Source organism: Narcine bancroftii, chromosome 5 (genome assembly GCF_036971445.1).
Source record: "Narcine bancroftii isolate sNarBan1 chromosome 5, sNarBan1.hap1, whole genome shotgun sequence".
NCBI lineage: Eukaryota > Metazoa > Chordata > Chondrichthyes > Torpediniformes > Narcinidae > Narcine > Narcine bancroftii.
In genome coordinates this window covers 221307151-221322713 of record NC_091473.1, presented here as the reverse complement: position 1 = coordinate 221322713, position 15563 = coordinate 221307151, and the positions used below count along the sequence as shown (strand labels likewise).

Genomic DNA, 15563 nt, shown 5'->3' with positions numbered 1-15563 from the left:
ACACTAAACTAGCACCTAGTTCTACCAACAGTTTAGCCAACGTCCTCTGTTGCTAACGTTGTGTGTGACTAGCAGGCCCGATGCACGAGTGGCAGAACATGACACAGCGGTTGACGTGAGTGAACAGTGGACAGTGTGAGCGACCGGCAGACTCCATTGTAAAGCAAGAGACATTGACATCGATCTGGCCGGCCAGATGTGTGTGTGTGTGTGTGTGTGTGTGTGTGTGTCTGCGTCTGTGTGTGTCTGTGTGTGTGTGTGTGTGTGTGCCCGTGTGTGGATGTGTATGTGTGTGTTTAAGTGTGTGTGTGTGTGTGTGTGTGTGTGTTCATGTGTGAGAGAGTTATCAAGAGCTACTCTGTGGCTCTACAGCGGAACGTTATATTGAGTTTCTAAATCGCAGGAGTTACTGAGTTATTTTGATGCTAATTCTTGATCTGCTCCGCTGGTTTGCATTTTCCATGCCCCGTCGGTATTCCATAAAGATTGGAATTGTTTTATGAATTTAAATAGTTGTACTTTTACACGTTAATCGCTCATTCTAACGTCTAATTTCATTGTGAAGATTTTAATGTTATTTTTATTTTAAGATATTTTGTAGGTCTGATTTGACGTTCCACTTAAAAGTTTATCGTAATTATGATTCGTTGAATTGGTACCTGCTGCTTTATATTGGGTGCATGCCTTAGGGTATTTGAACTAATGATAAAATATTGTTTACAACTTCTGCCTGGCACTGGCTTTGGACGTGTTCAATTAGATTCCTCGACTTCGTCAGTCGATGTTCCAATGGTACACCAAACGGTATTATCGTCGTATTTGTTTAGGTAAGAACCAATGCATAACTTTGTAACCTAATAAATGTATTATGAGCTCTACCAATTTAGCTACCTTTCTACCTCGGCACAGCCACGGTATTTCTGAGCTCTATACTATTTTCAGTTACTGCATGAGGTTCGGTTTGTTTAATGTATCGGGAATGCAAGAACAGATTGAATTCCTTGTGAGGTACGAAGCATTATTTTAATTGCAGGTCCCATGGTCATCGTCGTAGATGAACTAGTTTGTGTCATTTGAAGTCTGTTTAATTTTGATCATTACTTCGAGGGACTTTACTCCGAGGTTTCCTTTAGGATTACATCAATCTCTCTTTGCCTCTGAGGGGTGATATTTTATTTGATCACACCTCGTTGTCAAATTAATTATTTAAATTGCGCCTGACGATAAAGATTTCTTGGCTCCTCGCGTCATTGAGCACATTTCACAACTCGAGAGATGGAAGATTTCACTAGTTCCTTCAGTTGTTCCCTGAGCTTTTTCTGGGTAATGGTGTAAAGGGCCGTGTTTGTACAGCAGCTCAACAGCTGCAGCATGAAACCTAGGTCTTGCACAAAAATAGCTGGACTGACAAACACAACGCGAACATAATACAACTGGACCCATATGAAATACCCTGTGAACAGCGACCATAACAGGATGAAATTCGCCGAGATAGCATACAGCAAAGTGACGGATTTCCTGCGGCTCTCCATCTCTGGGTCTCGAAAACTCTCCCGACTGCTGGCACCTCGAAGTCTTCTGCGCACCCTGCTAGTCACCAGAATATGTCTTACAGTTAACCCATTGAGCAGCAAAATGAGGACAAATGGGATTGCCGGTGTGAAGATATGATGAACGAATGTGGCTGTTGCCCAGTTCTCTGATGTCCGAACACCTTCTCTTGTCAAACAAAACCAAGGGGTATTATCAGTGAAATATTCACCTGTGAACATAAAATACCAGAAAATGTTCTTCGAAAAACTTAGCACGCTCACCGTTCCAAGTACAAACGTCGCCGTTTTCTCGGTGCAATAATTCCTTTTCATCTTCTGGTAACAAATGGCTACAAACCGATCAAAGGTGAATGCGACGGTGTTCCAGACAGACCAATCTGTCACTGTATAAACAAGGACGGCGTGAATATTACACAAAGGGATGGACTTGAGGAAACGGAAGTAGTACCTGTAGGCAATTGGTATCTGCCTCATTATCAGATCGAAGATAACGATCAGTAGATCCGCCGCCGCCATTGCAAGGAGGTAAAGCGTGACATTTTTGGACAGACCGCAGTTCCCTCGGGACAGGATCTTAATAGTCACTGATATTACTGTAAAAAAAGGAAAATAAATTATATTTCTGACGCTGAATAGAGTTCAGAAATAAACAGTAAACGACTGGTTACTTTACAAATCCCCCGAAACCTAAAGGAAGGTCGAGCCATGTTTATGGATTGAAACTGTGGGGAGAGTTGGTGACCAGAAACGAGCATCCTGCGTAAAAGCAATTCCTTGCCATGCATCTCTGCCGGGTTACATACGCATCTTACTCATAGCCAGGACTATGCACTGTGGGGTACTTCCAAAATAAATCCATGTGATTGATACCAGCTCGATTACCATAACTGCCGGCACTACAAGGGTGTTTACGTGTCCATTTTACCGTAATTTTAGAACACGTTCCATTCTCTTTGGCTTGGCTTCGCGGACGAAGATTTATGGAGGGGGTAAATGTCCACGTCAACTGCAGGCTCTTTTGTGGCTGACAAGTCCGATGCGGGACAGGCAGACACGGTTGCAGCGGTTGCAGGGGAAAATTGGTTGGTTGGGGTTGGGTGTTGGGTTTTTCCTCCTTTGTCTTTTGTCAGTGAGGTGGGCTCTGCGGTCTTCTTCAAAGGAGGTTGCTGCCCGCCAAACTGTGAGGCGCCAAGATGCACGGTTTGAGGCGATATCAGCCCACTGGCGGTGGTCAATGTGGCAGGCACCAAGAGATTTCTTTAGGCAGTCCTTGTACCTCTTCTTTGGTGCACCTCTGTCACGTGGCCAGTGGAGAGCTCGCCATATAACATGATCTTGGGAAGGTGATGATCCTCCATTCTGGAGACGTGACCTACCCAGCGCAGTTGTATCTTCAGCAGCGTGGATTCGATGCTGTCAGCCTCTGCCATCTCGAGTACTTTGATGTTAGGGATGAAGTCGCTCCAATGAATGTTGAGGATGGAGCGGAGACAACGTTGGTGGAAGCATTCTAGGAGCCGTAGGTGATGCCGGTAGAGGACCCATGATTCGGAGCCAAACAGGAGTGTGGGTATGACAACGGCTCTGTATACGCTTATCTTTGTGAGGTTTTTCAGTTGGTTGTTTTTCCAGACTCTTTTGTGTAGTCTTCCAAAGGCGCTATTTGCCTTGGCGAGTCTGTTGTCTATCTCGTTGTCGATCATTGCATCTGATGAAATGGTGCAGCCAAGATAGGTAAACTGGTTGACCGTTTTGAATTTTGTGTGCCCGATGGAGATGTGGGGGGGCTGGTAGTCATGGTGGGGAGCTGGCTGATGGAGGACCTCAATTTTCTTCAGGCTGACTTCCAGGCCAAACATTTTGGCAGTTTCCGCAAAACAGCATGTCAAGCGCTGAAGATCTGGCTCTGAATGGGCAACTAAAGCGGCATCGTCTGCAAAGAGTAGTTCACGGACAAGTTGCTCTTGCGTCTTGGTGTGAGCTTGCAGGCGCCTCAGATTGAAGAGTCTGCCATCCGTGCCGTACCGGATGTAAACAGCATCTTCATTGTTGAGGTCTTTCATGGCTTGGTTCAGCATCTTGCTGAAGAAGATTGAAAAGAGGGTTGATGCGAGAACGCAGCCTTGCTTCACGCCATTGTTATTGGAGAAGGGTTCATCCAAATGCTGAGCTTTATTCCATATAATTAACCGGTGCAGAGAGAAAGACATTTAAAATCTGGAGATGTATGTTGGGAGGAATCTGGGTAATTTATTGTTGGGAACAGATTGAGCACGGTGGCATTTTTGGGGGGGTTGCTGACCAGTAAACTCAATAAAGATCTTCTCCGGTAGGTTGAAATTCATTTCTGTTCGTGTTTTGACATGGTTAGTAGCTCCAATCCACTTCTTCGCAATCTGATTAACCTCTTTGAGATTGCATCGAAAATTTACTTCCTTCCAGGTCTCCAGGTGGCGCTCATGGAGTGAACACATTTTGGTTTTTGCTCCATAAAATATACTATTTTTAACCTGTATCCACCTTTGAACTAACTTCACAGAAGTCAGAAAGATCTTTATTATTGCTCTAATTATACTTGAGTCTGAAAATTTTGAAGAAATGACTGAAGGAAAAGCTACACGAGCTGAAACCCGGGCAGAAGAAGGTAACGGCCGAGAGAAGAAACAACCAGACATTAAACTAAGTGAGATGACCTTCGCTGACTTTTTAAAATTCTTTCATGATGAATTCAAAGATGTTTGTCGCAAAAAAGACCTAGCTGAACTTCGTACAGCTTTAATTGCCTCAGAAGCTGAAACCAAAAAACAACATACCTTAATTGCAGCTCTTCAAACTGAAGTTCAACAAAAAGAGATTAGACTGACTGAGGTCGAACAGAAACTTTCCAAAGCAATTAAACAACTAGAAGTGCTCCAGCTGAAAAGCATTCATTCAGAGAACCGTTCCAGAAGACAAAATATTCGTTTGGTTGGAATTCCTGAAGGCATTGAGAAAGGAGATCTCCTGACGTTTTTTGTCGAGCTTTTAAAAGAAGCATACCCATCCGAATTCCCTGCTGATCCACCGTTACTTGATAGAGTACATCGTATCTGGAACCGAAATGCTGAAGCTTCCAAACCCAGAGTGGTGATGGTCCGTATGCATTACGTGAGTACAATGGATAGATTGATTCGTACAGCCAGAAGACTTGGAAATGTGACTGTTCGTGGCTTTAGTCTAAGAGCCTATGAAGATTTTAGTCCGGAGGTAGTACGCGCTCGAAGACTGTTTAAAGATCTGATGTCCGAATGTTTTGAGAAGAAACTGAAACCTGCGCTGCTGTATCCTGCGAGGCTCAGGATTTCTCTGGAGAACCAAGCTCGTCAAATATTCGACTCCGTGTCTGCAGCACGGAACTAGCTGTCGGCTAATTTCCCGTCTAGCGTGACCTCTCAGCCCGAGTGACCGATAAAAAATGCGGTAGATATCGGTCTTTTTCAGGTTAATAGTCAGATTCTGATTTCTGACCATTCGAAAAGTAATAGATCATTATAGCTCTAATTATCCTGTTCATCTTTAACACATTTTTATATATTTTCTTTCTCCTCTGTGAGAATTTTTTTTTAAATATATAAGTGTATGTTTAATTTTATATTAATCTATTTTATTTCTGAATTACTGAAAATGGCGATTTTTTATTTTTTGTTTATTAAAACTTTTCATGGTTTTTTTTACATTCACCATTTTCTAAACTAATTTTAAAATGATTTAACTCTTTATGACTTTGTTTTATCAGTAGGTACTACACAATTACGATTTTTCTTTTATTTCTTTTTAAATATTTTTCTTTCAATATTTAGTATTTGATTTTAGCTTGAGTTCTCCTTTTTATAAGTTTAGGTGGTGGATCTTAACTTAATATTAGGAGCTGCCGTCTGAAGACATGGGGGTAGGTTTAGTATTATCTCTTCTTTTCTCTCTGATCACTCTCTGGTCAGATGGGGGGTGGGTTTTGTTTTTCCTTCAGGGGTTTTTATGTTTCATTTTCTTTTGTTTTTTCTTGATTTTTCTTATAGAACTACAGATATGGCTGACACGTCGTCATTTCCGGTCCTTCCTTATATCTTAATTCTTCTTCCGGGCGCATGGGTCCCTGCTTTGATTAACCCTTTATATACTGGAGGGTTGACCTAAGTAATGGATCAAAACATTAATTTTGTCTCTTGGAATGCTAATGGTCTAAACAACATGTTTAAAAGGAGGAAGGTCTTTAAAGTATTCCAGAGACTGAAAGCACAGATTATTTTTTTACAGGAGACTCATGTGAGGAAGGAGGATAATCTGCGTTTTTTTAAATCTTGGAAAGGCCCACAATTTCATGCCAACTCATGCTCTAAGACTCGAGGTGCATCTATTTTTATTGATCCCTCTATTACATTTGTTCAACATGACATCACTGTAGACCCTAATGGCAGATTTTTATTGGTTACTGGGTTATTATTCAATATTAAGGTTGTCATGGTTAATGTTTATGCCCCGAATGTAGATCACCCTGAGTTTTTTAGATCTTTGTTTACTATTTTACCCAATTTAAATAAATATCATTTAATAATGGGTGGGGATTCTAACTGTTGTCTGAATCCCCTGCTAGATAGGTCGAAACCTTCACAGCTCCTACCAAATAAATCGGCTACATATATTAACTCTTTCCTTACTAACTCTGGAGCTGTTGATATTTGGAGATTTCTTCACCCGACAGATAAAGAGTTTTCCTTTTTTTCTCATGTATACCATTCATACTCGAGAATTGATCACTTTTTTATTGATTCACGTTTTATTCCACTTGTAACTGCTTGTAAGTATGACATTATAGCCATTTCGGATCACTCTCCATTACAACTCTCTCTTAAATTCAAAGACTCTGTTTCTACTATTAAGCACTGGTGTTTTGATGTTACATTATTGCAAGATTTAGACTTTGTAAAATTCATGAAAGAACAAATTAACTTTTTCTTTTCAACAAATTACACTACGGAAATTTCTTATGGAATATTGTGGGATACATTCAAGGCTTATATTCGTGGTCAAATTATTTCTTACTCAGTAGCTTTGAAGAAATGCATCAAAAACAAGATTCATCTATTGGTTGAGAAGATTAAAGACATTGATAAGAAATATGTGACTGATCCTACTGAAGAACTTTAGAAAGAATTGAACTGCAGATGGAATATAATTTGTTACTTATATCTTCGATTGAAAACCAGCTAATTAGATCTAAATCTGATTTTTATGTGCATAGTGAGAAATCGGGTAAACTGTTAGCTAATCATCTGAAGAATATTTCAGCTAGACGCCAAATTGTGGAGATTCGCAAACAGAATGGAGAACTGACTGTTAACCAGGAAGAGATAAATCAATCTTTCCAAAATTTTTATACATCCTTATATAGTATAGAATCCCCTCAAGACCTTAGTAATATGTTTAATTTTTTAGAACATTTGAAATTCCCAAAAGTATTACCTCAAGATAACTTAGAATTAAGTAAACCCATTACAGATTCGGAGATCAATAATACTATTTTCTCACTGAACTCGGGGAAAGCACCAGGTCCCGATGGATATTCTGTGGAATTTTATAAAGCTTTTTCTTCTACTCTCTCTCCCTGGCTGATTAAGATGTTTGATGAATCTATCACATTGGGTAAACTACCACAATCATTTTACAGAGCTACGATTTCTCTAATCTTGAAAAAAAATAAAGACCCGACCGAATGTTCTTCTTATAGACCTATTTCTTTGTTGAATGTTGATTCTAAGATCTTCTCTAAAATTCTAGCGACAAGGCTAGAGAAAATATTACCATATATTATCTCTGAAGACCAGACTGGATTCATTAAAAATCGTTATTCCTCCTTTAATATTAGAAGATTGATGAATATTATTTACACTCCTTCACATAAGTCTTCAGAATGTGTTATTTCACTAGATGCTGAGAAGGCCTTTGATAGAGTAGAATGGCCTTATTTATTTACAGTTCTTGAAAAATTTAATTTTAGTCCGATATTTATATCTTGGATTAAACTTCTTTATAATTCCCCAGTTGCCTCGGTTTTTACTAATACCCAAAGATCGCCATATTTTCGATTATTTCGGGGCACCAGGCAAGGGTGCCCCCTTAGCCCTTTATTATTTAACTTAGCTTTAGAACCTTTGGCAATTGCTATCAGAGAAGCACCCAATATTACTGGTATTATTCATTGCAGGGATATTCATAAATTATCACTATATGCAGATGATTTATTGTTATATATTTCCAATCCTGAAAATTCTATTCCTGCTGTTTTACCTTTATTAGCCCAATTTAGTAATTTTTCGGGATATAAACTGAATTTAAATAAAAGTGAATTATTCCCTTTTAATGGATGGGTCCCTATTTATGATAGTTTACCTTTTAAAATAGCTAGAGACCATTTTATATATTTAGGGATTAAGATTACTAAAAAACATAAAGATTTGTTTAGGACTAATTTTTTCCCTCTATTGGACCTGATCGGCAGTTTACTTACCAATTGGTCACCATTATCCCTATCCATGATAGGCTGAATTAATGCTATTAAGATGATGATCTTACCTAAATTTTTATATATATTCCAAGCTATACCTATTTTTGTTCCTAAATCTTTTTTTGATAAGGTCGATTCTAAACTGTCCTCGTATATCTGGCAAAACAAGAATCCTAGATTGGGGAAAAAGTATTTACAGAAATCTAAACTAGAGGGAGGGTTGGCATTACCCAACTTTAGAATTTATTACTGGGCAATTAATATTAGTTACTTAAGGTATTGGTTGAATTATTCAGAATTATCTCTAAATCCCCATTGGGTAAATTTAGAAATTAAACCGATACAAAATTTTTCAATTAGCTCTATTTTGGGAGCTGCTCTCCCTTTTACTCTTAATAAATTATATAAACAAATTGATAATCCAATGGCTAAACATACACTACGTATATGGTTTCAATTCCGGAGATTTTTTGGCCTAAGTAATTTTATCTTGGAAACTCCTATTGTACTAAATTTCCTTTTTCATCCCTCTCTAATTGATCAAGCTTATTTACTCTGGAAAGTTAAAGGTATAACATGCTTTTCGGATTTATTCTTGGATAACTCTTTCATGTCATTTGAACAATTATCCATGAAATATGATTTACCTCGATCTCATTTCTTTCGATATTTGCAGATTAGGAGTTTCTTAGTTTCGACTTTACCCTCTTTTCCCAATCGGGAGACTACGACTGTTTTAGAGGATATACTATATTCAAAATTCCCTCCAAAAGGTGTGATATCTAAATTATATAATATAATTACAAAAATAAATTCTGGGACTTTTGAAAAGTTTAAAAATGATTGGGAAAGAGAACTCAACCTTCATATTTCTAATGAAAATTGGAATAAAATTCTGCAACTAGTAAACTCTTCTTCTCTATGTGCAAAACATTCACTAATACAGTTTAAAGTTGTTCATAGAGCTCATATGTCTAAAGATAAACTCCATCGCTTTTATTCTCTTATCGATCCTATATGTGATAAATGTCAATTGGAAATAGCTTCCCTTACACATATGTTTTGGTCCTGTCCCTCTTTACAGAATTATTGGAAGGGAATTTTTTCCATTATATCTACTGTTTTGAATATTGATTTACAACCACATCCCATTACTGCAATTTTCGGATTATCTATGATAGATTTGACTTATTTATCTCTTCCTGGGGATCGTATGATTGCTTTTCTTACACTAATGGCTAGAAGATCTATACTATTAAATTGGAAAGAGGTAAATCCTCCCACTGTTTTCCAATGGTTTACCCAAACTATATTATGTATAAATTTAGAGAAAATTAGAAACTCTGTCTATGAATCCCCTTCTAAGTTTGAGTTAACCTGGCGACCATTTATTCAATATTTTCATTTGTGGTGAGTTGATCTGGCTCTGTTTTCTTTCTATGATTATGTATGATAATTGGGCTGTAAGATGAGATCGGAGTGATCGGCGTGGTTTAGCTATATCTGTAGGTGTTTTTTTAAGTTTTTTTTAAATTCAGATTTGTTTTTTCTTCTTTTTTGGGGTTCTTTTTTCCTCTTTTTTCATATATTGTTATTAATTATATCTTTTTTTTTAGAGATAGTTCACACCCTAAACTGATCAAAAATTTTGTAATATTATTGTTTAATATCTCTGTATTAATTCATTACTTACTATGTATATTTTATATCTCTTTGAACTGTATGTGTTTATAAATTATAATAATAATAAAAAGATTGAAAGACAAAAAATTACTTCCTTGTCCTTTGATACTTGTCTCCCAATAATGTCGCTACACATGTGTTGGATTAGGGCGCCCACACTACGGGTGCTCAGCCGGTCAAAAATGCATTTACCCTGACCACGTCATAGGTAAGACATGCTTCCAATTGTAGCTCGTTAAAAAATTGTATTAAGGTATTAGAGCTTGGGTAGGATGAAATACGGAACGTTTGGGAGGCTGATGAGCTGCTAAACATAAATTACAGGGAAGGAGTCACACCCAGGAGACAGAAGGGAAAGGATAAGGGAACAGACAGTGGACGTAACCCTCAATAAAACGTATACCGTTTTAGATACGCTTGAAGATGACCACATACCAGGTACAAACACCGAAGGTAAGGCCTCTGGAACAGAGTGTGACCCTGTGGATAAGAAAGAGAGGGAGTCGAGGCCATATGCAGTGACAAGGAGTTCACTCATGAGGGGAACAATGATGAGATGAGATGATGTGGATGAGATCACGAAACCGGATGATATTTTCCTCTTAGTACCAGAGTCCCGGAGATCTTCTAAAGAGTTAGGGTGAAAGCCAGAATTCGTGGAACATGTAGGGTCCAACGGCGTGGATAGGAAGAGTGATGAGCTCCTACTAAGTGAGTTCAAAGAGTTACCTGTGCAGTTGAAGGCCAGGACCTCCAGGATTATGATCCCTGTATTGTTACCTGTGCAACGTACCGATTAGGTAAGAAATAGGAGGATAATGCAGCATAATATATGGTTAATGAGATGGTGCAGGAGGGAGGATTTTGAATTATTGAGCTCTCTTTCAAGAAATGAGTGGTCTGTACCTGAAAGCCATTTTGCATCGAATCTGGAGTGGGACAAATATCCTTGTGGGAATACATGCTAGTGGTACCAACTCCTGGGTATTCAAACAACATTTGTAGGGAGGTTGGGAACCAAAGCACCAGGGCAGATAGTGGAGTAGAGGACGATATAAACCATAGAAGTGAGTGGTGGAGCAAGGAACCAGCAACCAGCTGAAGCAGTGAATGTGTCACTTTTGCAGAGATAGGTTGATGGGAAGGATATGGTCAGTTGGACCAGGCAAAATAATAGTTCGGCACAGACTAGAAGAAATTGGGGGCCCATTTCTATGCTGATATTTTCTGTTTCTATGATATATGGAGACAATTACACCGGGATAATTTAGGTAAGTACAAATATCATAGATTCAGCGTTTAACATGTAAATTAAACTAAATTGCGTTGAACCGTTTTCGTGGAACATTGCAATGAATGCAAGTGTCCCTTGTTATGAGCCTAAAAGGACCCCAAAACCCAGCAGTAATATACAATCACCAAGACAAATAGTTACCTAACCAAATATTGTTTTTAATTATCTTTAAACATGAAAATAGAATCAAACTTTTACTTAACTCTATTAACTTAACTAAACCCAATTTAACTCCCTTCTAATTCCATGCGCATGTGTATGTGATGTGTGTGTAAATGTAAATGTCATTCTTCCAAGTTCTCTGGTTGCAGGCCATTCTTGTACTGTGCACAGAATTTAACATGTATCAAGTTCCGTAGGCTTTGGTGTTTGAAAAGTAAATGTTTACCACGCAGAAGGTACTTGTAAAATTTGCAGAGAGTGATTTGCAGTTCCAGGATTTCCACAACTGAGATACCACCATTAGGCACATCAGTGCCTTGCTGATGAAACTTGTCCCATCAGGGATGTCCATCTTTCTTTCAGGCTATCACAGAGTGCATTTCTGTTTCATTTATTCAAGGAGAAATATCAGACAGATAGTCCTTCCAGCCATCCACCACTCTGGAGCTTCTGTTTCAGTTCTAACAAGCTTCTTGGCTTACAATGTACAGCTCGCTCTCTCTCTCTCTCTCTCTCTCTCTCTCTCTCTCTCTTCCTCTCTCTCTCTCTCTGTATCATCCTGACCTTCTCCAGCAAAAAATAGGAGTTATTTTTCTTGATCAAGCTTTTGCCTTTCTGTGCACTCGGTCAAAACCCTTTGCCAGCGAACATCTTTGTTCCAGATGTGCAAGACCTTTCTTGGGTGACCATTTCGGTCAATGAAGTGGCTCTGCACCGTTCCATTGAATGGGACAAGATACCAATGCAAAAGATGCTGCATTACAAAAGCCTAATGCATGGTCACGGCACGCAAGCATACACACTTGTACACGCAGTGCTGACTGCGACGCATCGCATGCTTCAACGTCATAAATGACAAAGGACTTTAATCATCAACTTAGCATCTCCATCCACTGTTCTATGATCTGGTTTTATTTGCTGCAGTGCATTCGGCCTGTTTTTTCAGATTTCCCGCACTAATTGTTATTATTCCACTTTGTTTTGCATATTCCCTGAGAATAAGAATGAACACCACGTGAAAATTGTACCGTGCGCCACGAAAGGGGAAAATAAGCTGTAAATTCTTATCTTGAAGCGCGATAAAGAGTGCCGCACCACCGCTGGAACAATCCAGTTATAGTATCATGCTTTAGTTTAGTGAGACTATCCTGAATTGCTTCAATAATTTGACTCCCGGAGCCAAATGAATCGCTGTGAAAACTAAACTGAAATAATCGCCATTGTTCGCTTTTGAATGGGTTCCCTTTGTTTTCCATAATTTCCTGAAGATATTTGCAGACGTTTATTGCATACTAAATTATTTCATTTCACGCAAATAGCTTCTGAATATCCTCGTAAAAATCTAAACACCATATGTCCATCTGCGTCTGATCTGCCAGTTTTAGTGCAATTGAACAGTAGCACAATGTTCGAGAAACGCATATTTGCCGATGCTGGAATCTTCGGCATCAATAAATTGACGCTGTCCCAATAAGGGGTATTCAGGTTCGCCTGAATGCATATCGTTGACACCTTCCCAGTCTTTGACAGCTCACACATGTGCCTAGATGTTTGCTGTTTCTTTCTTCGCTTTGCAAAATATCTTTGCACGCAATTGATAAGGCCCTCGAGATTTCTATATCTTGATGCTATTGAGCATCTGCAGCATCTCTTCTCTTGTGTGGATTCTCTTCAGGATTTACTTTCCCGAGTTTCCTCATAGTCATGGCTTTCACCCGGTTAAGACTATATACATTTCCGCACCTCCTAAGGTTCCATAGCTAAATAATATTGGTGATGTTTAAACGCCCCATTTCTCTCCCAAGTTAATATATTTGTAGCATGTTATAGGCCCCCCCCCCCCCCCAACCCATTCAAACGATATCGCAGAGCCACCTTGTGGCCCTTTTTGCCTTCCTGATCTCATTTTAAGTGCATTCTTAATTTTTCTACTCTCCTTAACGGATCGCATGATCCCTTCTATATCGATATATTTTCCTTCACCAGAGTCTCCATAGATCTTGTTATCGGCTGTTTCACAATCCTATCAGCCATGTCGTTTCCCCTCACTGGATCACGCTGACCATTTCCATCTACCAAACACCCCCGATCTTCCTTTGAAAGCCTTCCACTTGTCAGATGCCCTGATAACTAGTTTAGAACTTTCAACTTTGGGCCAATCCTGTCTTTTCCAGTAATTTCAACACTGAAGGGGTTACCGTAACTGGTCACGAACTGATCTCCGATGGACATTTCAGGTACTTTCCCTGCTACGTTCCCCAACATGTCGTCCAGTATCAGGCCCTCTCGGGTAGGGACGAATATATTTTTATTGTTGAAGATAATTTAATTGCCGACGTGAAATTATTATTTTTTTAATAATTTTTTATTTTTCACCCCATAAATCACATTAACCATGATACACATTTTTTCCTTTTCACACATATACAATGTCATTTTCTCCCCCCCACCTCCCTCCTCCCCTCCCACCCTCCCCACCTCCCCCCTCCCGTCCATTTAAGGTATAAAATCTAGGATACATTAAACCAGTCAGACAATGTTGTCATTCAATAAAAATACACCAAAAATTCCACTGAGTCCAGTCTTTTCATTTCCTTTTCCTTCCGTTAACTTAGGTAGTGATTGTCCCCGGTAGGTTTTCGCTATTGTGTTTAATATAAGGCTCCCATATTTGTTCGAATATTTCAATATTATTTCTTAAACTATATGTTATTTTTTCTAATGGAATACATTTATTCATTTCTATATACCATTGTTGTATTTTCAAATTATCTTCCAATTTCCAGGTTGACATAATACATTTTTTTGCTACGGCTAGAGCTATCTTAACAAATCTTTTTTTGTGCATCCTCCAAATCAATTCCAAATTCTTTGTTTTTTATGTTACTTAGGAGAAAGATCTCTGGATTCTTTGGTATATTGTTTTCTGTTATTTTATTTAATATCTGATTGAGATCTTCCCAAAATTTTTCTACTTTTTCACATGTCCAGATTGCAGGAATTGTTGTTTCCATTTCTTTTTTACATCGAAAACATCTATCAGATACTGTTGGGTCCCATTTATTTAACTTTTGAGGTGTAATGTATAGCCTGTGTATCCAATTATATTGTATCATACGTAACCTCGTATTTATTGTATTTCTCATCGTTCCAGAGCATAACTTCTCCCATGTTTCCTTTTTTATCTTTATATTTAAATCCTGTTCCCATTTTTGTTTAGTTTTACCATTTGTTTCCTCATTCTCCTTTTCTTGCAGTTTTATATACATATTTGTTATAAATCTTTTGATTATCATTGTATCTGTAATCACATATTCAAAGTTACTTCCCTCTGGCAAACTCAAACTGCTGCCTAATTTTTCCTTCAAGTAGGATCTCAATTGGTAATATGCCAGTGCTGTATCTTGAGTTATATTGTATTTATCTTTCATTTGTTCAAAGGATAATAATCTATTTCCTGAAAAACAATTTTCTATTCTTTTAATCCCTTTTTTCTCCCATTCTCTAAAGGAAAGGTTATCTATTGTAAAAGGGAGTAACTTGTTTTGCGTCAATATTAGTTTTGGTAATTGATCATTTGTTTTATTTCTTTCTACATGAATCTTCTTCCAAATATTGAGTAGATGATGTAATACTGGAGAAGTTCTATGTTGTACCAATTTTTCATCCCAGTTATATAATATGTGTTCAGGTGTCTTTTCCCCTATTTTATCTAATTCGACGTGAAATTATTGAGGCAAATGGAAATGCGAGGTTGCCAAGCAATTCATTCCTTCTTGAATGTTGTTTGTGGCGCAACAATAAAAGTTCTACTTTTGGAAGGATGGATTAATGAATGGTTGTATCACGTACCAGGAACACAAAGCACTGCTAGTATGTGATCGTAAATTAGAAACAATATTGCTGTTAGCTGTAATTTGGCAAGTTAATACACAGGGATTCAAGAAAGCAGAATCAACAAAAGTTGGAAAGAATAAAATGAGAATCGTTTTGGATCAATATCGTGCGCAGAAAAGCTTACCAGGAAGAGCAGTCATAGCCAAGATGGGATAGTAGATAACTTGAATTCCTCAGACCAGATAATATATTCGCCATTGAAATGGGCGTTTATCCAGTGTCAAAAACAGTTCGAACGCCCAGAAAATATTCTTCCTTGTGGTAGGATAATTCTGATCCACGGTTCCTATATCCCTATCAGTGAACATTTGTGCAGATGTAAATCCTTCTAGAGACTGGCAAAGCGGGAGCTGATACCCTCACTTTCAACTAACTGCAACTGCAAAATAAATACCACATTAATAGAGGAAGCGAATCTCTTGTGACATATTCA

At 38.3% G+C, this 15563-nt stretch overlaps 1 protein-coding gene across 1 annotated transcript; it reads right to left on the bottom strand.

Moving 5' to 3' along the window:
- Positions 1 to 1159: 1159 nt before the first annotated feature.
- On the bottom strand, positions 1160 to 15299 carry LOC138762925 (probable G-protein coupled receptor 139). The gene is made up of 2 exons (XM_069936434.1): positions 15255 to 15299; positions 1160 to 2146 (listed from the first exon to the last, which is right to left on the bottom strand). The coding sequence occupies exons 1-2, from the start codon at positions 15268 to 15270 to the stop codon at positions 1248 to 1250; spliced, it is 915 nt and encodes a 304-aa protein (XP_069792535.1). The 5' UTR covers positions 15271 to 15299; the 3' UTR covers positions 1160 to 1247.
- Positions 15300 to 15563: the final 264 nt, after the last annotated feature.